Source organism: Rhinolophus ferrumequinum, chromosome 24, assembly GCF_004115265.2.
Source record: "Rhinolophus ferrumequinum isolate MPI-CBG mRhiFer1 chromosome 24, mRhiFer1_v1.p, whole genome shotgun sequence".
In the NCBI taxonomy this organism is placed as follows: domain Eukaryota; kingdom Metazoa; phylum Chordata; class Mammalia; order Chiroptera; family Rhinolophidae; genus Rhinolophus; species Rhinolophus ferrumequinum.
In genome coordinates this window covers 5690983-5714684 of record NC_046307.1, presented here as the reverse complement: position 1 = coordinate 5714684, position 23702 = coordinate 5690983, and the positions used below count along the sequence as shown (strand labels likewise).

The 23702-nt window shown below is 56.4% G+C and overlaps 2 protein-coding genes across 7 annotated transcripts in view; one reads left to right on the top strand and one right to left on the bottom strand.

The window, feature by feature from the left end:
- The window catches only part of UNC5A (unc-5 netrin receptor A), a 58139-nt gene extending 56223 nt beyond the window's left edge, over positions 1-1916 (top strand). For both annotated transcript variants that reach the window (XM_033096525.1, XM_033096524.1), the window contains 2 exons: positions 378-556; positions 796-1916. In XM_033096525.1, the coding sequence (XP_032952416.1) occupies positions 378-556; positions 796-961 (345 nt within the window). In that variant the 3' untranslated portion in view covers positions 962-1916. The remainder of the gene's footprint in view (positions 1-377; positions 557-795) is intronic.
- Positions 1887-18719, bottom strand: HK3 (hexokinase 3). Of its 5 annotated transcripts, none has more exons than XM_033096519.1 (19): positions 18574-18719; positions 15455-15567; positions 11230-11392; positions 10869-11023; positions 10664-10783; positions 10479-10574; positions 9590-9689; positions 9328-9511; positions 8694-8849; positions 8309-8542; positions 7717-8012; positions 7469-7608; positions 7275-7394; positions 4986-5081; positions 4715-4814; positions 2924-3107; positions 2668-2823; positions 2274-2507; positions 2044-2188 (listed from the first exon to the last, which is right to left on the bottom strand). In XM_033096519.1, the coding sequence occupies exons 2-19, from the start codon at positions 15539-15541 to the stop codon at positions 2044-2046; spliced, it is 2766 nt and encodes a 921-aa protein (XP_032952410.1). In that variant the 5' UTR covers positions 15542-15567; positions 18574-18719. The 5 variants fall into 5 exon arrangements, with proteins under 5 accessions (XP_032952412.1, XP_032952414.1, XP_032952410.1 ...); XM_033096520.1 differs by lacking the exon at positions 18574-18719 and adding an exon at positions 17363-17443; XM_033096522.1 differs by lacking the exon at positions 18574-18719 and adding an exon at positions 14981-15090 and having other exon boundaries at positions 15455-15565.
- Positions 18720-23702: the final 4983 nt, after the last annotated feature.

Here is a 23702-nt window from a genome sequence, read left to right as displayed (position 1 = left end):
AGCAGCAAGAGCGAGAGGTGGAGCAGCGGGGCCCTGGGCCTCCCTGCGGGGGGACTTCGTTTTGGGCCTCGAAGAGTCAGTAAGAGTTAGGCAGCTCTGAGGGAAGGTGAGAGGAGGACAGTGACTTCTGAGGGGTCAGCAGAGGCTGGCCGGGGGTGACTTGGGGCGGGCTGGGGGAAGAGAGGAGGGGGTGAAGCCAGACTGCTCTCTGGCCGTGTCATTGCAGCTCCGAGCCCCAATGAGGGAGTGCCCAGGAAGTGCCAGTGCCTATGTGCCCCCATGCTCTGGGGTGGTTTGGACGCTCCCCCAGGGGGATATGGCAGATGGCCTGGACCAGGGAAAGTTCTAACAGTTATCTCCACTCCTTCGTGCCCCAGGACACGAGATTCACCGAGCTGCTGGCTCTGGAGAGTGAAGGGGGGGTCCCAGCCCTAGTGGGCCCCAGTGCCTTCAAGATCCCCTTCCTCATTCGGCAGAAGATCATTACCAGCCTGGACCCCCCCTGTAGCCGGGGTGCTGACTGGCGGACTCTGGCCCAGAAACTACACCTTGACAGGTGGGTGGGAGATGGGCAGGGAGGGGCTGCAAAGGCCACCTGCAGTCCAGCATGGCTGGGAGGGTGGGTGGGGTGGACAGGACGCTCTGTGGGTGGGGCCTATGCCCCATCCACCCGCAGCCAGGGCATCCAGTATGCTGGGCAGAGGGGAGGCCCTGCCCTCGGGTGGGCTGGGGGACGAGGCAGAAGCCTGGGGTCAGGCCAGGCACTGACGGACCCCTCCCCCTGCCCCTCCGCAGCCATCTCAGCTTCTTTGCCTCCAAGCCCAGCCCCACAGCCATGATCCTCAACCTGTGGGAGGCGAGGCACTTCCCCAACGGCAACCTCAGCCAGCTGGCTGCAGCAGTGGCAGGACTGGGCCAGCCGGATGGTGGCCTCTTCACAGTGTCGGAGGCTGAGTGCTGAGGCCAGCCAGGCCCCCAACGCCTACACTCTCACCAGCTTTGGAACCTGTCACCAGGGACAGGCAGAAGCCAGATGGGGTCCCTCCACCACACCTGGGGGAGCGGTGTGGACAGGCCCCCTCCTAGCGGACACTGTCTCTTCACACTGGCCCTTCAGACCCTGCCCACACTCCCGCCCTTCCATGGCCTGCCTGGCCAGGCTGGCACTGCCACCTGCCCCAAGGCCCAGGGTGGACAGTGCCAGGAGCCGGGCTGAGCCCAGCCCATCTGTGTGTGTATATGTGTGTGGTGCTACCTCTCCTTCTGCCCCTGGCTGGGGGCCGCACACACATGGCATGCGCGCACACGCTGGCCTCGGGACGTAGCCCCAGAGCTCCTGCCTGAGCTGGACCTTATGCAAACATTTCTGTGCCTGCCGGGTAGGGGCACGTTTGAGGGGCTCGGCTCCAAGCCTGCGGGACTGAGGGCCACAGCCAGACGGGGGGCGGCCCCTGGATTCAGGCACATGAACCCCACATGGGCACGTGCCCACGCATGTCTCGTGCGTCATCTCACACGAATGCCCCCGCACACACATCTCATGCTGTACACCCGGAGGCCACTCACGTCTCTCACACCCGGTGTCAGTCCACATCTGTCACATGCTGCCCTGCTCCCACCCACCCAGGGACACCCAACGGCTCCTCCCTGATCCTGCCCTGTCCCCAGCTGCGAGGAGCCCTGCCCGACGGGGCGTGTGAATATGCAACGGGAGTCCCGGGCTGGACAATGGCGAGTGTGCGTGCCGTGGCGTGCCCGCCCTGGGGCCTGTCGTGCGAAGCTCGTGCCCTGACTCTGTCTTAAGTGCATTCGCGCACTTACATTTGGCCTTATGTACACAGCCTTGCCCGGCCGCCGGGGCGCGTAGGGATTTTAGCGGACGTGAATGTAAATAAATTATATATATATATTGCTAACCCGAGTGTGGCTTCTGTTGAGGAAGCCAGAGGTTGAGGCCACAGAGGGGTCACACACGGGCTGCTCTGGGAGTCCTGGGTGGCTGGGCCCGGCTGGGGGACAGATGGGTCTGGGCCCTGGGCTTCTTCAGACATGGGCCAGCGGGTCCAGGCGACAGGCTACAGCGGTGACCAGGGCCGCACCTTTGCCCGACCCATCCTCTGACTGCAGGAAGGTGACGGCACAGTGAGGGGCCAGCTTCTGCACAGTGGCTGCCACCAGACGGGAGAAGCTGTGAGGGGAGGGGGTGAGGTCAGCCAGGCCGTCCAAGCCCGCCCTGGCTATGCCTCCCTGCCCAACCCAGCACCCAGACTCACTGGGGGTGCATCTTGTAGAGGGTCCCGTCTACCCCCACAGTCACGGTCAGCTCTTCCAGGCCCCGGTTCTCACGGATCTTCTCCACCACGGCAGCCACACCTGCCCCACAGAGCTGGGCGGCCCGCTGGGACACAGCCTGGCATACCTCCAGGACCATCAGGGCATCATCTGAGGTCAGGGGCAGCCCCAGATCCTCCAGGATGGCTCGGACCTGTCTCAGGGCCAGGCTGTCGCTGGGGACAGGAAGGAATAGAGCACAGAGAGGCAGGGTCCTGCATTAGCTCCCCCCTCTGGTGACTTCTCCATCCTCCAGGCTAGACCTCCTTCCAACCAGCATTCCACCCAGAGTGGACAGGCAGAGCCGTTTGGGCGGTGGGGGGGACCTCTCAGAACCTTTCAATCTCAGAGAGAAACTTGGTCTTGAAAATGTCCCTGGTCTGAAGACGCTGGGTCTGCTGACCCCGGAAGAGAACTCCAAGGCTGGTCAAATGCAAGAGGACGTGGCGGACGATCTCCCCCAGGTACATGCCGCTGATCATCTTCTCAAACCTGCACGGAAGCGTGTGTGTGCACAGGGCAGGAGCCCCACCTCAGCTGCCATCAGCAGCGGAGGCCACCAACAGTCGCCCCTGCCTAGCCCAGCCCACACCTCTGTTTGCCAGGATTGATGGACGCCTGGTCCACAGTTGCATCGAAGCAGGTGCTGAGCGTGCCCAGAGAGCCATCGTCCCCAAAGGCGCCCCACTCCATGTTGATGCACATGTGGCCTGAGTCCCCGGCTACGGCCGCCACGTTCTGGAGCTCCTCCATGTAGCAGGCATTGGTGCCGGTTCCTGTGGGAAGCCAGATGAGGTGGGAGCCATTTACTGATGCAGAGAAGACACCGCTGAGCCCGTGCCACACTGAGAGGGCAAGACGGGGGCTCATCCCCTCCCTCTCCGTCTCCCATGCTCACGCCCTGCCCCGGTCCTAGTCTTCCTTCCTTCCCGACATTCCTTCTGCAGACCCTGCCAGCACCAAGCCCTCAGGGCCTTCACTGCTGTCTCCACCAGCACCACCATCAGTGCATCTCCCATGCTCCCCCAGGGCATGCCTAAAAATGCCATCTGTCATGTCATTTCCCTGGGAAATGTGTGACATCCCCACTGTCTACAGGTGAGAGGCCTAAGCTCCCTGGACTGGCCTTCAGGTCTTTAGTCAAACTAGCAGGCCCTGGGCCAAGAGCCGGGGTTGTAGACAAGAGCCAGACACGAGGACCCCACAGTGGCCAGAGGCGGGGCAATGCGCAGCCGACTTCAGTACTGCCTGTATGTGCCCAAATAGAGGTGCAGGGAAGAGCATCAGGGGAGCCCTGAGCACGGTGAGTCTTCCTGCCTAAAGGGTCAGAAGAGCTACAGACAGGAAGTGACGTTTGGATTTGGCCTTGAAGCCCAGAAGCAATGAAAGGCAAGGCCTTCCAGGCAGGGGCATACCCAATGCAAAGGCACCCCCTACCTCTCCCCAAAACAGGGTCAGCTCTAGGCAGGTGGTCTGGTCCGCCCCATTTGGAATTCCTCCATCCAGTGGTTTATGCCCACGGCCCTCTGGGCATGCCCCTCCGAGTGCCTCCCTGTGCCAGACCCTCTGTTCAAGTAGCTCTCAGTCCCCTGGGAGGCTACCACACACCTCGTGCTCTAAGGACCTGTGAGCCCCGCTCCCCCGCCTAGAACCCTTCTTTCAAGACTTTCACTGCAAGTCCCTCTCATGTTGGGACCCTTCCTTTCCGAGCTCAGCCTTGTTGCCCTGGCGCAGAGTCAGATTCAGCTCTCTCTGACTGCCATGTGCTCTTCTGGGCTCAACCCCTGCTGAAGCACCAGTTCTGAGAAGGTAGGTGTTCCCCCCTTTCCTATGTGTCTTCCTGTCCCTTCCTCCAGCCCCCAGCTGGCCATAGGATAGCTGTTCAATAAAGACTTAGAGTCGCGGACCACCTGAAGCTCACAGCTCATTCTCTGTCAACCCCCGGCTGCCACCAGCTCCAAGCACTGAGTGTATACCCCAAGCCAGGCACTGTGCCATGCTCAGCCCTCCTTTCATCCTCCAGACCCTTCGGGACAGGCGGTATCAGTATCTCCATCTTAGAGATGAGGAAACTGAGGCTCTGGTGACCTGCCCAAGGCCATACAAGGTGGGAATGTCAGAGCCAGTATTTCCACACAAATCTGTATGACATCGATGCTCAGATTCATTTAACAGAAGGGCAAACTGAGGCTCAGAGAGCTTAAATGACTGTGAGTCAGCAACTGAGCTGAGCTAGACACTTCAACTCCACACTCCAAGCCCAACAGGTCAAACAGGAATGATCCACATCCCCAAGGCCAGAGGAACATCCAAACAGGAAGCAACAGGCAGCAGGGACTTAGCATCAGGCAGTAGGGGCACAAAAGCGCAGGGCCTTCTTTACCAATGATGAGGCCGACCTCGCAACGGGGGTCGTCATAGCCGCAGGACATCATGGTTCCCACCGTGTCATTGACAATGGCAACCACATTCAGCTCCACTGCCTGCACACAAAAGGATGCTGCTAGTTGCTGGGCAACATGGTCGTCACGGCAACCAGTGCAGGACCCAGAGGTCTCTACTGCAGAGGGCCCCCACCCTCGGGAAGCAGGAGACCCTTTGCTCCCCTGAAGGCTTGCCACAGCCCCAAAGCACCTCTGAAGGCAGATCCTTACCTGTCTACGCTGGATGGCTTCTCGCAGCAGACCCACGACATCTTGGCCCTCGCAGTCGGATGCATTGAAACCCTTCGTCCAATTCAGGAGGATGCCCTGGAGTGGGAACAAGGCAGGACTAGAAGCTGGACGTTCCTTGGAATCTCATCAGAAGCATACAATGTCCCCCCTCCCCTAGCAGGATTTTAGGCCCACTCTGCCTAACAGTTGAGGGCCTTGCCCTCTGCCCTCTCCTTCCCCAGGAGCCTTCCGGTGTGAAGAAATCTATTAATAACCATCCAACCTATGCCTTCCATTGTTAGTGCCAGAATGCTCAAATGGTCTGAGGGTCTGGCCATTTTAAGACATTTGCTCAGAAGGAATGGCCCTTCATAACTGGGTTAGGAAGGGACAGAGCTGGAAAATGGGTACATGTGTGTGTGAAAGGGGAGGACAGAGAATGCTCAGAGGGCCACAGGACAGCAAATTCTGCTTTTCCAGAAAGACTAACAAGAGTCGCTTAAGAGAAGGAATTCTCGGCGTGGGGACAGAGCTGTGTCAATGGGAGACTCAAACGTATGTTCCAGGTATTAGTGAAGGACGAATAGAAAAGCCAGAACCCAGACACCTGGGCAGGATGGGAGGGGACAAGACAGATACACCTTTATTGTGAGAAATTGCCCTTAAATTGTGAACATAGTGACATGGGCTTGACTATACTTTTCTTAGTGTGCTTCCTCTGAGGGAGGGGGCAAGGGGAATTATTCCACCACCGTTAGGACCAAACGACTGCTCAGGCAGGTAGGAGCATGGAAAACAGGTCTGCAAATCTTTGGAGCAGGGGATTTTAGAAACACTAAGCAACATTTCCCCAGTAATATTTCCTTTTATCCCTTTTCCCATGTAACCACAGTGAGAGTATTCTGTGCTCATTGTCTCAAACACAGAAACCGGAGCCAGTGAGAGTGCATGAGAGGGGGGACCCGTTTTGGGGAGGCCAGATTGTGAGGATTAGCAATGGCTTCCCGGCTCCCAGGCAAGATAAACACCCCCTGGGCACACCTCTGGGGGGTAGGGAGCAGACAAGGGATTGGGGTGATCTGAGAGCAGAGGAGGCCTGTTTTCCTTTCCCACCAAACGCCCAGGTAGGTGTCAAGACCCAAGAAAGGAAGTGGCAGAGTGCAGATGGCGGGTGTGGGTGGCCATCTCCTCTGTTGTATCCCACGTGTCTGCACGTTCTTTACAGCAAAGGGCATGTGTGGCCGAGAGGGGCCCAGCCTGGGGAAGGGGGTCCCCAAATTGATCAACATTAAGTTTTCACCCCTCCAAAGAATGGGGGCTCAACACAGAAGGTAAGTTGGGTGATGGAAGATTAATTGGACCGTGTTTCTTGGACTCCTGATTTTGCATCCTGAGTCCCACCTGCTTCTCACACCTCTCAAGGAATAATGAAAAGGTGCCAGGTGCTTCGCCTGAAGCAGACAGGACCAGCAGAGAGATGCTGCTGGTTGACTGACCGGGTCAAGTGCGGGGAGTGCAGAAGCACGTGTCTGAGAGGTCAGGGCCGCAGCAGGTGACAGCCACAGGCCTGCAGGCTGGTGGGAGGGGAGGCGGCAGAGCTTTTCAGGGACTTGGGTGTGGAAGAATGCGGTGGACGCCTGCAGGGGCCGCAGGCTCCTCAGCCCAGAGGGTTTTCGGCAGAAGTTAGGGGTGTTGAGGAGGGGACCCCTGGGATTTTGGACCGGGTTTCAGGTACAGCTGCCTCCACAACTGGCCTCTGGTGTGTGCATGAAAAGTCTAGCGTTCTTGTTGAAGGACTTGCAGAGGTGTGTGCTGAGTGCCTGCTGCTCTGCCACCGCAGTCAGGCACTGAGAGGGACACTGGTGGGGGTGTGGGGGACGGCACAGAACCCATGCAAGCACAGGCCCCTCTGAGAGGCTGCTCCCCGCAGGTCCCTAGGCTGCTGCGGGTGGCATGGGCCACGTGCCTGCAGTCGGCCCAGACTTGAACCTACATCTCTCCCAGGTGCCCAGGTGCCCACTCTCCTGCCCACTGGCAGCCCCCAGGGGAACCCGTGTCCTGCTCCACCCTAGGCCTCTTCATGGCCCTGGATTCCAGGCCACTTCACCACACCCATCCACCTGGGCACACCACGTCTGGTGGAACAGGCTGAGTGTAGGCTCAGCCCTCCGCCTGCCCTCCTCCCAGTCCAGGGCACCAGAAGCCTGTCCCCGCCTCCTGCCCACTCCATGAAGTATATGTGGGTGGAAAGCCTCTAGGGATGGCTTCTCCCGGCCTCTCCTCCCTCACCTGGTCGAGGCCGAGCTGCTTGCACGGGAAGGAGAAGGTGAAACCCAGGGGCAGGCTCTGCCCGCTCAGGCCCTGCTTCTGCTGGAAGTCCACGATGCAATCCACAATGTGGTCAAAGAGCTGAGGGGCAACGCAGGTCAGCGGGGGTCAGCCCAGCCCTTCCCCACCCTGATTCAGCCCCAAGCTGTGGGTACCTGCTGTCCAGAGCCCTGGGCCACACACTGAGGGATGGAGTAGACCTGGCTGGTGATCTGCACGCTTCCTGTGGCCACACGTACCAGGAGGACCCGGAAGTTGGTGCCCCCGAGGTCCAGTGCCAGGAAATCCCCACGCTCTGTGGGGCAGAGACTCTCAGAGCCAGGCCAGAGCAGGTGGATTCCCCCAGCACACGCTGACCTGCAGGAACCCATGTCCCAGCCCCACAGTCAGGCCAGGTCCTCACCGCTGCCATCAGGTGTGGCCCGGACATAAGTGGGCAGCATGCGGAGGGAGGAGGCCTCCCCTCGGAGCCCCTTGACCATGGCCTCCCGCATCTGTGCCTGCACCACTGCCAGCTGCTTGAGGGTCAACCGGAACGGCGCCAGGGTCTTCTCCAGCAGGCACCGGTGGGCAGCCAGGCGGGCAGCCACAGCGGTCACCATTGCCACACCTTGGCCGCCCCCGTCCACACAGGGGGTGAAGGAGACATCACATTCGGGGGCCAGGAGCTTCACCGTCTCCTGCAGGACACTGAGGAACCTACGCAGACACATGCCAGGCGCACCCTGGCTTGGCACCTGGCCCTGATCACTTCAATTCTAAATCTGTCTGTACACCAGTCACACGCCCTGTGCCCAGGGACCCCTCCCTTGCACACCCAAGGAGAGCATCTTTTCTCTCTGACTTATTCTGGTCCCAGACCCCATCTAGCCTCACTCTGCATGGGTGCCATTCGTACTCAGTGCCCTGCACCTGCGGTACCAGAGTGCCCTCTGGGTGTGTGACACAAACTCACGTGTTCCCTGCTCAAACAGGATCTTGTGTTTCGCCAATACCTGGGATGTCGCTCAAACACTCGGCCTCCGGTGGCCACGGCGATCTGAAGCGTCTGCTGCTCCCGGCTGTGCTGGAGGCGGGTGAGGACAGCGGCAAGGGCAGCGGCGCAGAGCTGGGCAGCGCGTGTGCACACAGCCACACACACGTGTTGCACGATCTCAGCATCCGAGGCCCCCAGGCTCAGGCCCAAGTCCTGCAGGAGGGTGTGCACACGGGCTGCCCCGGCTGAGGGGCTGAGGGGACAGGGTGCTACCCTGAGGCTCGAGCAGCCCAGATGCTCCCTGCCCCTTCCCCCGAAGCCCCATGGCTCCCTGGGGGACAGAGCCGCCTCCCCTCTCCCAGCGGACAATCCCCTTGTCTAATCCCATTGGCCTCTGCACTCACTGCTCCATTTCAGCCACGTGCTCCAGAAGAAAGGCCCCTGGGCTCAGCAGGGCGGGGGACGTGCAGCCATCAAAGAGGACCCCGAGCTGGGCCAGGTGAGCCAGCACCAGCCGCACCAGCTCACCCAGGTACAGGCCCCCAATCATCTTCTCAAACCTGCAGGCACGAAGGGTGGCTGGACAGAGCCTTTCCTAAGCTCTTGGCCCACCTGGCCCCACCTGAGAGAGCCCCCTAGGAGGGATCATTTTCTTTGGGGTCCCCAGACTGGAGGTTCCAGAGGAAAATGGCCTCCCAGGATTCAGGTGACCCCACTGCCCTCGCTGGCTTAGTTTAGGTGTAGGGGCCTTCTGGAGTGTGGGAGGACCCAGAGGAGGGCAGGGGACACTTGGATCGGCTACCCTCAAGCTCTAGCTCTTGTCAGGGCTAGCTAGAGACAGGAATAAGAGAGTGCCAGGAGGTGAAAACTCTGAATTCTAGAACCTTGAACCCTTCCTTCTTTAAGCCTGGCCAGGGCCACCCAGGGAGCCACCTGGAGACACTCAGAGGGAGAGGGTAGGCTCTAAGAGCTAGTTCTGGGGACAGCGGGAGAGGGGGGCCGCAGAGGTGGGATAAGGCCTAGAGCAGGTCAGTCCACCTCTGGGCGCCGGGATTCAGGGACTCCTGGTCCAGGGTGTGGTCGAAGGTCGTCAGCACTGGCCCGAGGACCCCATCATCGTCGAAGGAGCCCCACTCAATGTTGACGCAGACTCGGCCCCGGTCCTCATCCAGCGCTGCCACGTGCCGCGCCTCCTCCATGTAACACGCATTGGTGCCAGTGTCTGGCAGGGACGATCCATCAGGGCCTGCCCAGCGGGCAGCATGCCTCCCCCTACCGCCACCAGGGGCCCCCGGCTCACCTACTACGAGCCCGACCTCACACGCCCTGGCGCCCGGCTCGCAGCCCATCATGGTGCCCACCGTGTCGTTCACCACGGCAACCACGTCGAGGCTGTAGGCCTGGACAGTGAGAGGGCAGAGCGGGGATCCTGGGGGTGGGTAGGGCTGGGGCTCCGTGTTTGACGGAGATGCCGACATGAAACACACGTGTCCACATGCCCCTCACAGGCACTGTTGGCCCTCCGCCCCACAGAGGAAGCTTTCGCTGCCATCCCACACCCCTTTGGCTCCTCCCGCCTCAGCTCAGGTCCTGCAGCTCTCAGTGGCTCCCAACCGCAGCCATCCCTCCAGAGCACCAATGCCCCCGACAGGACCAGGATAAGGAGCCCCCGTGGCCCCATGAAGACTGCACTGCAGGCACCTCGCTGTCTGCCCTCATCCTGGCCTGGCTCCCCAAGCCCATGCACCGTGGCGGGTGGCCCAGAGGGACCTGGCTTTTCAGGAATACGCCCTGCTACGAAACAAACCCTTCCTCCCCAGCCCCAGCTCATGCGCCTGACAAACTCCTCCAGGCGCCTGCCCAGTGCAGCCACCTCCTGACAGAGACAACCTGTTCGCGCCGTGCGTTCCCGGCCGACTGTGAGGCTGTTGCAGACAGAGTCAAGCCTCCTCATCTTTGTTCCCCCCCAACCCCCCATGGTCCTGAGCATTGATTTGACCTTTCTTGGCCTCAGTCGCCCTACCTAGAAAATGGGAATGGTAGCTACATTTACCCCAGGGTTAAACTGGGGAAAGGATACAAGCAGGAGAGGAAAGCGGGCGCTCACACAAGCACAGGCCCAGCCGCCGTGTGCCAGGCCGAGGCCCAGGCCACATGGGCCGCCCTCCCATCGCCCTGCCCCCACTCACCCCCTGCCGTGCAATAGCATCTCGAAGCAACTGGACCACATCCTGGCCTTCCACACCACTGCACCGAAAACCTTTGGTCCAGGAAATGAGGGTGCTCTGGGGGCAAAAAAGCCAGGTCACTCCTCCAATGGCTTTCACGAGTCTGCAGCCCCTCCCCCCATGTCCCTGTGCCCACTCTGCCTCACCTTGTCCAGGCCAGTCTGGTGACAAGGGAAGGAGAAGTTGAACCCAAGCTGCAGGCCCCGACTGCCCACAGGAAGCGTATCCAGGAACTCAGACAGGCAGCGAGCAGCAAAGTCAAAGAGCTGTGGGCCACATGGGGGCTCAGCTCTGCCCACTGGAGCCCCCGCTGCCCTCCGGGGTCCCAGAGCTTTGGCAGTGAGCCCTCACCTGCTGGCCAGGACCTAGCATCACCTCTTGGGGGATCACAAACTCCTTGCTCCGAGGCTTTGTCCGGTGCCCTTCAAGGCCCGTCAGAGTCACCCACAGAACACGCAGTGAGGCCCCTGTGGCTCCCAACTCCAGCACCACGAAGTCTCCTTTCTCTGGGGACAAGCAGGTCACAGAGATGATACAACTGTTGAGACCAAGCCCTCTGCCTCCAGGAAACATTCCCAAGGCCTGCGAAGCCTTGTAAGGGAACTTAGGAATGGAAAGCTCAGAGACGGGGACAGAGATAAGGAGCTTCCCCCTCTCCCAGCGGAGAACTTCGCCCCAGGCCTGGCCACCCCTCTTAGTCTATGCCACCCACCAGTGCCATGTGGGATGGACCCCACGTATGCGGGCAGCATCCGGACAGCAGGGACAGGGCTGGCCTGCCCCCTCAGCGCCTGCTCCATGGAGCCCAGGAGGCTGGCTTGGATCTGCCTCAGCTGTGCCCCCGTCACCTTGAACTGTTGCAAGCACTGCTGCACCTGGGGAGAAACAGGCTGATATCTGGGCAGGAGCCCGTTGGCCCAGCCCAGTTCCCCGACTTCAAGCAGGACAGGCCAGCCCTGCCCAGGTCCCCTCCTGCAGCTTCTCCAGGGCTGGTCTGACCCTCTGAGCCTTGCTGGTTTCCCCTGAGTCTGCCCAGCCCATCACACATGCTGGCTCTCTCACAGCTCACAGCCTGCACCCAGCTCCCATGTCCTCAGAAGGCTCCCTTCTGGAGGAAAGACCCACCCACTTCCTCCTGCTCCATTCCCTCCTGGCTCCTTCTCAGCTCCCTATATCCCTTCTCCCTTCTACTTCACTGAAGTCAGGATTAGGCGAGGCCTTTCTCCTGTCACACCACGAATGATTCGCTTTGGCTCCCCAGCACCCAGAGCCAAGCTGCTCAGTGAGTTGTCACTTAAAGAGCAAATGAATGAACACAGGTGTGAACAAACTTCAAGTTCAGCGGTCACCCTCTCCAGATCCACTCCACTCTGGAGCCTGAGCAAGCCCAGCCCTCATTTCTTGTTTTTTTTTAAATACACCATCAACATTTATAGCTCAGCTCTCCCCAGAAGGCCAGTACTGGAGCTGGGGGGCTGGGCCTGCATGAGGAGTGGTCGGCCTGGGGGCCCAGTGTGACCACTCTAATGTGCCTTGGGGACTGTCAGTCCTCCCCCTAGGCTTTCCTGGCCTGAATCCTTGTGGGGCCTGCTCCTGAGGCAGATCTAGGAAAGCTGCTTTCTGGAGGAGTAGGACATACAGGAAGAGGTCACGTGATGCCTCAGAACCTTCCAAGTCCAATGTCAGCATGTGACAGGAGAGAAACAGAGGCGAGAGGGTAGAACCCTGGAAAAAGTGACAGTCTGATGGTGAGGTGGTGAGGAGAGTTTGGAGGCCACACCAAAGTGACAGCCCAGCAACCTTAGTGGTTTTTCCCACGGATGCTGGCCAAGGCCCACCTACGCGCCCAGCTCTATTCTGAGCGCTGAACACTGCACAGCCAGCTGAGGCCTGCCTTACAGAGCTCAACTCGTGTCGGGGCAGAAAATGAGCAAATAAATAGATAATATGTTCTGGTAGTAATGGTAGCTATTAAAAAATAAATAAATAAAGCAGGAATAGAAGTCCGAGAGTGACCAGAGAGGAAGAGGTATTTTTGGACATTGGTCAGGGAAGGTCTCCCTGTGGAGGTGACCTAAATGAAGGGAAGGAACGAGCCATTTGAAAATCTGGGGGAAGAACTAAAGGGATTTTCTTCAGTGTAAGGGGATGAACTGGGGGAAAGGCTGGACCAGGAGTGGATCAGAATGAAGGGAGGGGTGAGGCAAGGAGAACAGAGAACAGGACACCCCAGGTTCTTCCACCAGAAGCCTGCTGTGGGGAGCTCAAGAAGAGCGCCCCCACACACACCTCCCCCGTGTGTGGAAACCTCCCCTGGACGACCTTCTGGCTCGTCCTTCAGAAGCCCCAGCAGCCTGCCCGAGGTTCTTGGAGAGTCCCAACCCATGACTCCACTCTCTTAGGCTTCCCCTTTCCCAGGCCCCGCCCCTGCTGCTCCAGCCTGACCTGCGTCTGTAAAGTAACCACTCGGGCACCTGGAAAAGGAGGCGGGAGAGCCTGGGGAGAGAGGCTGCCCACTGAGGGAGGGGGGATGACTCCGTCCCACCTCTGCTTTGGAAGAGAATGGGAAACAGATCCCTACGGCTGCAAATGACTCTAATAGGAGTGCCAGATGTTCCCTGCTTACGTTACAGCAGATGCTTCCAGCAGCATGTATGCTCACAGGGGTTAGTCCTGTGTTATACATGAGGAAACTGAGGCTCAGAGACGGACAGTCATCTGCCTAGCCCAAGCAGCTATGAAGGAACACAATGGGATTTGAACCCACTGTCTGACTGCAGAGATGTTTCTACATAAATGTGAAGCCTTATAAAAACTAGCAATTTCACCTGAAAAGAACCCAAAGCTGATGAAGTTCACAGCAAAGAAATCCCATAGGACCTGGGATGAAGAAACTTACATCTGAGTTCTCGTCCTACCACTTCCTGGCTGTGTGGTCCTGGGCAAGTCAGACATCTCTCTTGTGCAAAACTGAGAGAATAATCAAGCTCAGAAAGCCCCCCGGCCCCGAATGCCGGAGGCTATGTCCTACTCACGGCTGCATCTCAGCGCCACATGGAGTGGCTGGCTCAAGGCTGGCACTAAGAAAGGATTTGTTGATCGAGTGGTTGTGAGGGCATAAGAATTAAAGGGGGTCATGTATGTGAAAGTGTAAAGTGCTGTAGGTGGGAGCGGTGTGTTATTATTGCTTAACGACAACAGAATTATGGAGTATTCAGTGGCTCGGGCAGCTGCATGTTTTTCTTCATTTTCCTCCTGGGTGCAGTGAGAGGTACAAAAGGAGTGACTCGGAGACGCAGAAGCCACAAGAAAGACGAAAGGACTTCCCCGGCCGACTCTAGTGGGCTCACAGCAGCCAGAAGGAGCTACTGGAGTTCCCCCACCTGAACCTCCCCCAAGAAGAGTGGGGAGAGACCTCAGGCAGGAGAGCAAGAAGCAAAGCATCAGAGAGAAGGTGGATCCAATATGCCTTCAGTGCTGGCTCCTTCAAACACCTTGCGTGGCAGGTGGTCTGGGCCCATCATCGCCTCACCTCTCTGAGCAGGTTTCCCACTCGACAGAGCAGGAACAAAAACAGTGCCCACTTCCTAGAGGTGCTGTGAGGACTGAGAGGGAAGGGGTGGAACAGGGGCTGGACTATAGGACATGCTCATTGAAACGTGACTTCCCTTTCCCCAGAAAGCGAGGTAAAAACAGCCTGGAGAGCCTGACTGCATACTCTGTGGTGATAAAAGGAGCCCTGGGGGAAAGGGCGGGGCTCCAGACAGGCTATGCTCTGACCACACATGGCCAACAAACTTCCTTGGATGACCAGATGACCATGGGAAGGGGCGCCAAAGGTGAGCCTGTGGTGTCGAGGGGGGCCAAGGCCACGGGAAATGTGGTATCCCTGTGAAGTCCCCCTGAAACCAAAGGGAATTGTCCTGAAAATGCAGGTGCAATGAAGCCAGCAGGGCAGGTGTGGGGACAGGCACGGGAGCCTCAGGAGGCAGGGGCAGCAAGTGAGCCAGGAGGTGGTGGCAGGCCAGGCACCACCTGCGGCCCAGCTGTGAGTTGCACACAGAGGAAACGCTTACAGCAGGGTCTGGGGCAGAGGTTGAATAAGGGTGACGTGAGAGCGTGAAATGTAGTGAGTCGCGACATGCCCACAGTTTGGGCAACAAGCTAAGTCCAGCAGATGTCCGAACAAGCCGGAAAACTAAAGAAGCTGCAGGGAACGACTGGAGAGCCCTCTGCAGGCCCTCCTCTGTGCAGGTCCTTTATTACCCATCCAGCATCTCACTTAATCCTCCAAGGGGCGGGAGCACTCGACTTCCTTTTCCTCCATTTTACTGATGAGGAAACAGAGACTAAGGGATATGAAATGACTTACACAAGTGTTTCCTGCTTGAGAATGTGGTACGCAAGGGTTCTAAACCTTGGTCAAGACGACAGAAAAAAGGAAGACTCACTTCTAAGCTAACCTGAGGCATGCAGAGTAAGCTGCTCTCTAACCTCCAACTGGGTTCAGCACTGAAATCGCCTCTGTCTGTCTGCATGGCCATGTGGAGGGGAGGGAGACCTGCAGGAGTCACTAGAGAAGCGGGGAAAGGAAGGGCCTTAAGAACACAGTCTTCCACAAGAGAACCCCAGGAGGGTCCTTTCTAGACTGGGTCAACCCATTCGGGGCAGAGAGACACCTGTGTGGCGAGGTGGCCGAAGCAATCCATTTGGGGCTGAAACACTCAGCTTGGCTCAGGCTCCTGCCATGCCTTAACCAAGGCTCGTCACCTCTCTGAGCCCCCTCCTCCTGAGCTGCAAAATGAGGAGCTAATCCCACCTGTAGTACTATGTGGAGCCTCACAGGAAGGAAAGTCTTGGCAAATTAGGAGGGGCTGCGTGGGTGTCAGCCAATCCTGCTCTGACAGCCTTGAATGGGCAGCCAGTGCAAAACTTACCAGCTCAGAGCTGCCTGGCGGGCAGGGCAAGCCCTCCTGGACAGCTCCGTCCCCTTGCCACAACGCTACCGGCCCAACGGAATCCATGTGGCTCCACAATGGGGGGTGGCCACCTAAGAGAGGAAAGAGAGAGCCCAAGTGAACCACTTACTTTATAGGCCCTGGGAGGCCATGACCCAGACCCGTAACTTTCTTCCTTCTGAAGGGGACCAGGAAGGAAGCTATGGACAGAGCTCAGAACCTCTGACCAGCAAAGATCCTCAGTCCCCAACCAGAAGGCCCTCATTTTCCAGGAGGATCTGTAATGAGAGGGCAGCGGGAAGGCTGACTTCTATCCCTAAAGCCGTTCACTCCTGTCCTTCATTCACATTTACCAGTCCTGATGCATACTTGCTGGAAGCTGGAGTACAGAGGAAGGCGACAGAGGCCCCACCCTCAGGGACCTCACAGCCGGACCAGCAGTCACAGTAGGGCTGACACAGGCAGTTGGCGAGATGGGTACACTGCAGTGCTTGGGAGTTCAGGGACGTGCTAGAGCATTGGGCACAAAGGGTGTGAGGTAAGAAGGGGCCAAAGATGCAGACGGCCTTTATGCCAAGCCGAGGTGCATGGATTTCTCTCTGACGGGCGATGGGGACAGGGGTGGGTCTGTGCTTCAGAAAGGGTTCCCACTAGTGGCACAAACTTTGGGCAAGTCATTGATGACTTCTTTGAATTTCAGTTCTCCTTCTGTAACACAGGAGGAAATAATGTCTGCCTCCACAGGTTGTTGTGAGAATTAAGTGGAACCACACCTGGGTACATGCTTTGGGAAATGTAAGGTGCAAGAACGTCAGCTCCTGGCAGGGCCTGGAAGGAGCAGCGATGCAGAACTGAAAGGACCCTGTGCCCAGAGCCACTGCCCCGGGTCCGTCTCAGGGCCTGATTTCCTTCTGCCAAATGCGGACCAACATAGGTCAAAGGGCGGAAATGAGAAGACAAGAGCAACAAAAGCTTGCTCAGTGTCTTCAGATGTATTTAGCTGAATCTGAGTGGAAAGTCTTTGAGCCTCAATTTCCTCTTCTAGAACAGGACAAAAATTCAGTTCTTGTGAGGATTAAAGGAGTTAATGATTCTGAAAGTCCTTGCACCCTGGAAAGGACTGTAGAAATGTCAGGTGTTGTGCTCACTCAAGCTAGAGGTGGTATTGCTGTTCCAGGAGGTTCCTGAGGGAGCCTTCAGGGATCCAGGTGCCCTTCAGGGGTGAAGGAAAAGGGAAATGCAGCGGAGGACCCAAGATTGGCAGGAGGCATCTGTCCACCGAAGCACTCTGCCTCCCCTCCTGGAACAGCAAATGCAGGAAAGGTACCTTCCCACCCTGCAGCTCCTCCCCACCTTCTACCCCATCACTCCCATGAACTTGGCCTCCTCTAGTCACCTGTGATCTCCTGACCTCCCTGTCCCAGCCTTTTCCTCAGTCCCCACCTGCACTGCCCTCTCTTAGGCATGCAAAGCCACCAGCATTCTCTTCACTGCAAAATCCTCTTGTCCCTTCAACAACCGGTCTCTCCTGGGCCTCCTTGCTGAGTCTCTTGTAGTTTTCGTAACTCCTTCTCCCCTCTTGTCTTAAACAACGGGCTCCCGGGTTTCTGACAGCTCTCCCTTCCACATTCTCTTTATCTCCTAGTCCCCAAGATTTGATTAAAACCTCTGTGTGAGGACTCCCAAAATACCTGTCCTGAGCCAAATCCCAAATTCCAGTGGTCTGTTAGACTTCATGACATGGATGCTGGAGAGTCTCCTCACACTCAACAGTCAAAGCCACATTCATTTTCTCCTTCACTTTTGCCCACGACTCCTCCTGTGCCCCAGCTTGGCTGGAGGCCTCAGGGCTGTTCCCTCACACTCCCCAGGTCGCCTGACCCTCGCCTCCTCCGTGCAGCGTTCTCAGGCAGACAGAACTGAGAGCAGAAAGCGCTCTCCCGTGTGTCCCCTCCTCCGGTGCCCACTGCCACTGCCCGAGAACTTCCTCCCATCTGATTATACCAACAGCCTCCTGACTGATACTTCTGCAGTGGGTCCACCTCCCACCCGCCCCCACACGCTCTCAACACGTCAGCAACACTGCTGAAACAGACCTCATCATGTCATTCCCCAGCTGTAGCTCCCCTAAGAAAGAAACCGTCGCATTGTGATGGCTCCCACTGTAGACAAAAAAAAAAAAAAAAAGTCCAAAATTCCTTATTGTGGCATTGCAGGCCCCTCACGCTGTCCTCAATCCAAGCTTCCTCTCGCTACTTCTCTTCATACTCCAGCCACGCTGACTACAAGCTTCGCCCTATCTCCTGCTGTCCCTGAGTTGGAACCGCCGTCGTCTGGGTCATCTTTGCATCTTCAATGCCCAGCACAGGGGTTCAGCATAGGTAGGTGCTAATACAGCTTTGTAAAATTGAGGGGAGGAGTCTTATTCAGAGAACCAAGAAATCAGTTTCTAATCCATCTCCCCGGAGTCACATACATCTACACTCGGTTTCTAAATCTGGCAAATGGGAATGTTAGTTCCACATACATTGCAGGTCTATTTCAAAGATAAGATGGGGCAACTGAGACAGTTACCTTTGGAAAGGGCCAAGGGGTACACATGTAGTGAGATTACACTCTCTTTTCAAGCACCGGCTAGCCCATTCATTCATTCATTCATTCACTCACTCACTCTCTTCTCCTTTCCCTCTTTTATTTGACATTTATTCAGCACTTCTACATGCCAGGGACCGTGAAACTTCCCCCAAGAAACCCCAGTATTTATACTCTCGGTAAATGTATTCACGTCCGTCTTCTCCAGCTGAAAGTCTTTGTGGGGAGGCACGTGACTCCCATATCACTAGCTCTGAAGAGCCCAGCCCGGGGTCTGCACACATTTGAAGAACTGTGGGCCTCTTGGCTTCCCTCAGCTGAGTCAGCTATATGGAGTGAGCCTTCCTTCAGGAAGGCATGCTAGGGATGCTTGCTAGGGAGGGAGTCACCACCGAGGACCAGCGGCTCGTTCCAGCCTCCGTTCCTCCAGCATGGGTCAAGCAGGAGAGGCGAGACGAGGGCTGGGCTGCGGCAAGCGGGAACTAGACAGAGGAGGAGGCTCTTACCAGGCGAAGCAGCGTTGGTCACTCTCCTCAGGCCTGAGCTCTTTTCTCTCAGTATGAGGTATCCCACTGACCTGGTTTGCACGCAAAAAGTGAAACTCACAAGTGACCCGAGTTATACTGCCCCCAAGCTCCACCCTCTTACTAGACACCAGCTAATTCAGGAAGGTGCACTTCCTTCTGAGTCCGGCCTAAGAGGAACCCGGGTAGGCAGGGCCATGGTGCAAACTTAAGCAAGATGACCGCAGGAAGGTGAAGTCCTGAACTGCGCCAAGGGCCCTGGGACACCCCCTCCGCAATGCTGGGAGCTCCATCCCTTTTACAAACACTCAAAGTCTGAGTTTTGAGGTGGTGTTTCACCCTTGGAAAGGAGATGGGAGAGGGAGGGCTAGCCTGGGAGATAAGCATTCCAGTGGACAATGTTGCATAAGTGGAAACACTAATGAGTAATAGACAATGGGGTCACACGAGAGGAAGAGACTAACTGTACCCTCGTTAGCTGAGGAAGCTGAGCCTTGAAGAAAGAACAGCAGTGTGCTGGCAGAGATGGTGCTTGGCAGAGAGGGGCACGGCCAACATCATGCAGCATAAGGCACCTTCATGGAACGGGGTGCAGCTCCAAGGGCCTAAGAAGGAAACACGTAGGTGGGGTACATGGTGGGAGAGGCAGCAGCCAGACTGGAGTCTGTCAGCCAAGGGGGGAGAGCAAGTTTACAATACGGGTCTTCTCTCCTGGAAGGGGAAGGGGTCTTGGGCTGCAGTGCAGCTGTTGGCTGCCAAGCTGGTTTTCCCCCGAACTAATTTTCTTGCATGCACAGAACCATGGCTCACCACCGTGCTCACTGCTATGGTCTGAATGTTTGCGTCCCCCCAAAATTCATGTTGAAAACCTAATGCCCAAGGTGATGGTATTGGTATTAGGAGGTGGGGCCTTTGGGAGGGGATTAGGTCATGAGGTCAGAGCCCTCATGAATGGGGTTAGTCTCCTCATAAAAGAGGCTCCAGAAGACTCTTCCCCCCTTTCTGCCACATGAGGACACAATCAGCGGTCTGCAACCAGAAAACAGCCCTCAGCCGACTGATCTCAGCCTCCAGGATCCAGGACTGTGAGGAATACATTTCTGCTGTTTGTAAGCCGCCCCGTCTGTGGTGCCTTGTTATAGCAGCCTGAGCAGACTGAGACACCCACCACGGTAGACTAGAAGTACTGCACTAATTTTCATTTCAGGGCAACTGGTGGGCAGACACTTTAAAACTTCAGGCTACCTCATCAGCAGTAACCCTTATCCACAGATAGTACATGACCTCCCTGTGATACCAGGATGGAGACCAGGGATGTGAGCTCTGGTGTCAGATGTGGTGTGACTGGCTGGGCCTGGAAACATGCCAGATGTCAGCCCTGCAGCACAAGTCACTGGGTACCAATCAGGCATGTTGGCTCTGAAAGGCGGCGGGGGGGGGGGTGGGCAGGACAGAGTGACCGTCACCCACAACATAGCATCCTACCTAGCCTCGAGTCGCAGTCTCTCTCAACTTGGTTCAGTTGGGAGAGGAGAATATGGAAGTGAATGTGCAAGGCCCAGCTGTGATTCATGCTGACGACCAGCCTGCAGTCTCCTGAGCCAGTGAGATACGCCCCCAACAAGGAACGTCAGGGCTCCTTGTCTGTTTCTGCAAGTCTTATGTTCATTTCCCCAGGAGCAGGGGTCCTGGCACCCTAGGCCGAGTGTCAGGGAAGGGCTGTGTCAGGGAGGAGGGAGGAGGCAGCCGGCCCTGACCCTGAGCAGCTGTGAGAGCCCTCGCTGTAGCAGAGGCACGGCAGTTCTCTTCAGACACCAGATGGCCACCGACGAACAAGAAGGACAAACACTGACAAGGCTCCCTCACAGCCCCTTAGTGCCAATCACCAGCTGTCCAGAAGGAACTAAGGAATGGGGTGACGCAGTCAGCTGGAGGAAAGGCGGGCCAAGCAAGAGTGCCACTGCTGGGCTGGGAGCCAGGCCCTCCCTGCTCTGAGCTGTTCCCAGGTTTGCTTCCCAGCAGGCAGTGCCCAGCAGCAAGGCACACCAGCCCTCAATAAGCTCCCCCTTGCCCCCGTGGCCTCTCACTCTGAAGCGCCTTGCAGCTCTCCTGTACCCATCACGCTGCTTTACTGCTAAGTCTTTGTTCATGCTGATCTGTCTGGGAGGACTCCCCCTTTGCCCTCTCCAGCCCTTTCACCGTTAAATTACACCTCAATCTTTACCGATGCTGGGGAGCCTCCTGATACGCTCCTCCTGGCCCGGACCCCAGCTGGGTGTGGCCTCTTGATCCCCTAGTGTCTTGGACTTTCTTCCACCATTGCATTGACAAGTCTATTAAAAATTACTTTCAGTGTTTGTCTTCCCCCACTGTATTATGGGCTCCCACAAGCATGCTTCTTACTCACCTCTGGAGGCGCTGGGCCCATTTCTAGACCTGACGTGGAATAGGTCTCAGTTAATTTTTGTCAAATTGGAAGAGCCCATAACCTCAATAGTCCAGGGCTTTTGAAACTGAGAGAAAATCTCTTCCTGCCTTCCTGGTGTATATGGCTTCAGCAGCCTTTCTACTCTGGGTGTTTACACGCTTCCATCTTCCCACTGGCACTACCTGTCTTCCCCTCACCCCAATTCCCATCTGCTAAATCAACTTAGGGTCAAAGCTGCCCAGCCTCACAGGTGACAAAGAACCCATCCAAACCTGCAATTTCCATTGAGTTTTGAGTTGAGGGGCGGCAGGCGCTGCCACGGTGTAGGAGAGAGCGCATTAGCTCTGTTGTCCGCTCCAGATCCAAATCCCATGCCATTTACCAGCTGTAGGACCTCAGGCAAATTTCTTCACTTCTCTGAGCCCCCGTTTTCCACGTATAAAACATGGAGACTAATTTCTCCATAGGATATGCCTTAGGTTGGGTTCCCCCCAAATCAGATCAAATTTCAGTGCAAATAGTTTAATTGGGAAGCGATCCTGGCCAGGGCTGCGATTAGGGTGATGCATGTGAGGTGCCCTGCTGTAAAATGTAAAGAGGCCCTCAGGTTCATGCAAGTGCCCCTCACCGTAGACCCAGCCCTTACCCAGGAAGCACTGACAGGGCAGTTGGAAGTGCGGTTGGAAGCCAAAGGACCATATGTAATTAGTTGCTGCTGGGAGCTAAACCCCACAGAGGAACTCTGGGAGACAGGTAGAATGCACCCACCTGAGAGGTGAGGAAGCGGGGGTATTTATCATCCAACTTCCATCTTTCACTAGTTGAGGGATGCTTCAGGGACCCTAACTCCCTGGCACTCCCAGCCTACGCCACACAAGCCTGGAGAAGTGCTAAGGCAGCGTGGCAGGCTCTTGCAATAGGTCCCTGTGGGGTATGTGACAGAATGGCAAGTGCCCAGAGGAAATGGGCCGGGCACTGCCTCTGCCAGAGGGGCTGTCGCAAGGGTGAAAGGAAGGAACAACCACAATACCTAACACAGAGAAGTCCCCTTCTCTGTCTCAATTTATGGCAATCGCTTGTGAAGTTCATGGAGCTTCCCAGCTCTCCATGAGTCAACACTACCGGCAGAACAGTTGCTTCCCATCTTTTGGAAGAAGAAAACCAACCAACCAAAACCCCAGGGTCCCCAGGAGAGCTCCAAAGGCCCGGGGCCTGGGCTGCAGAAAGCTCGTGACTGAAGGAGCTAAGGTAGTTGAGGGCTTACTCCTGAGAACTGTTTCCCCTGCGTCTGCACCCACCGCTCTCTGGCTTCTCCTCACTGTAACACTACTTATGACATACAAAACGGGCATCACGTTAGTAACAACTGCTGCCACTTACTCATCATCCTGTGACAGGTACTGTGCCTTATACACATTATCATAATCCTGAGAACCCTGCATGATTTTCCCCATTTTACAGACAAGGAAACTAGGTCTCAGAGAGGTTAACTTGTATCAGCAGGGGGTTCAGACTCAGGTTGAGATCCTCTTTCCACTGACTTTGTCTCTTCACTGTCTCCGCAACGCCCCTCCCACAGGACCACCGGCAGGGGAGGGGAGGGGAGAAGACAAACTTGACCAAAGACTGGGGTGCAGGGAGGGGCACTGGGGAGGTGGCTGTACACACACACGCGCGCACGTTCTCTCTCTCTCTCTCTCTCTCTCTCTCTCTCTCTCTCTCTCTCCCCCCATTAGCTAACAAATTACCTGTTGTTCTGGGTCCTGCTGATCCACACCCTCCTTCAACAATCTGCTACTGACCCATGTTCTAGGGAGACTGCTCAATTTGAAGCTAAATAATTCACTTTGTAGAATCAGCCCTTTCCCTTTTCTTATCTTCAGGCAGAGAGAAACATACTCTCTCATTTGTAGAGCTCTACCTCCAATAAATTACCATTTAATGAGAAGACTAGTGAGAGTTAAGCTGATGGGACATAACTGATAAGCTAATTTTCATTAGAAGGAAAACAGGAAAATAATCAATACTAGAGTCAAAATACAGCACTTTCTTTAGGATTGAAGAGGAGGGCCACTGTGGTGTCACTGCCATGGACAAAAACCGGCTTTATTTGTTCCTCTCAGCCTTTGTTTCCTCGTCTGACAATTGGGAAGGATAATACCCACCTCATAGGTCAGACCTGTGAGGATTCAATGAAGGTGCATACATTGCCCAAACCACAGTCGTTGCTCAAAAAATAACAGGTATGGCTTATGTGATGTAACTTCGGACTTGATAGACCAGAAGTTAGGAGTGAGTGGTGCCTGTTATCCACCCCAGGAACCTTTCCTGGTCAGCAACCAGCTCCCATAGTCTTTCATTACATCTTCTCACGGTCTAGGCCGAGGACAGCTTTCTGAACACCCTGTGTGCTCCTTGCCCTCGGGAAGCCACTTCTGCCATTTGGCAGCTTTGTTCTGCACGGGAAGCTCCTGGGCAATGTGCTGGAGAATGTGCACTCTAGTCCTACGGTGCTAAAACAGAGCCTATTTCCTGTGGCTTCTAGGACCTCTCACAGTAAGAGAACTAATCTCAGTTTTAACAGATGAATATTCCTGGCACCCCCACTGGCTAATCTAGGAAGGAAAAAATAATTGTACAGGAACTAATATAACAGGGTGTTTGCTGAGAAATTCTTGGGAAG

Excerpts from the sequence above, each read along its gene's own strand:
- HK3 (XM_033096519.1), bottom strand. The coding sequence starts at position 15,541 with ATGGATTCCGTTGGGCCGGTAGCGTTGTGGCAAGGGGACGGAGCTGTC. Across the intron at positions 11,024-11,229 it reads GTCCATCCCACATGGCACTG|AGAAAGGAGACTTCGTGGTG; the intron begins GTGGGTGGCATA and ends GCTTGTCCCCAG. Across the intron at positions 2,824-2,923 it reads ATCAATCCTGGCAAACAGAG|GTTTGAGAAGATGATCAGCG; the intron begins GTGTGGGCTGGG and ends GCTTCCGTGCAG.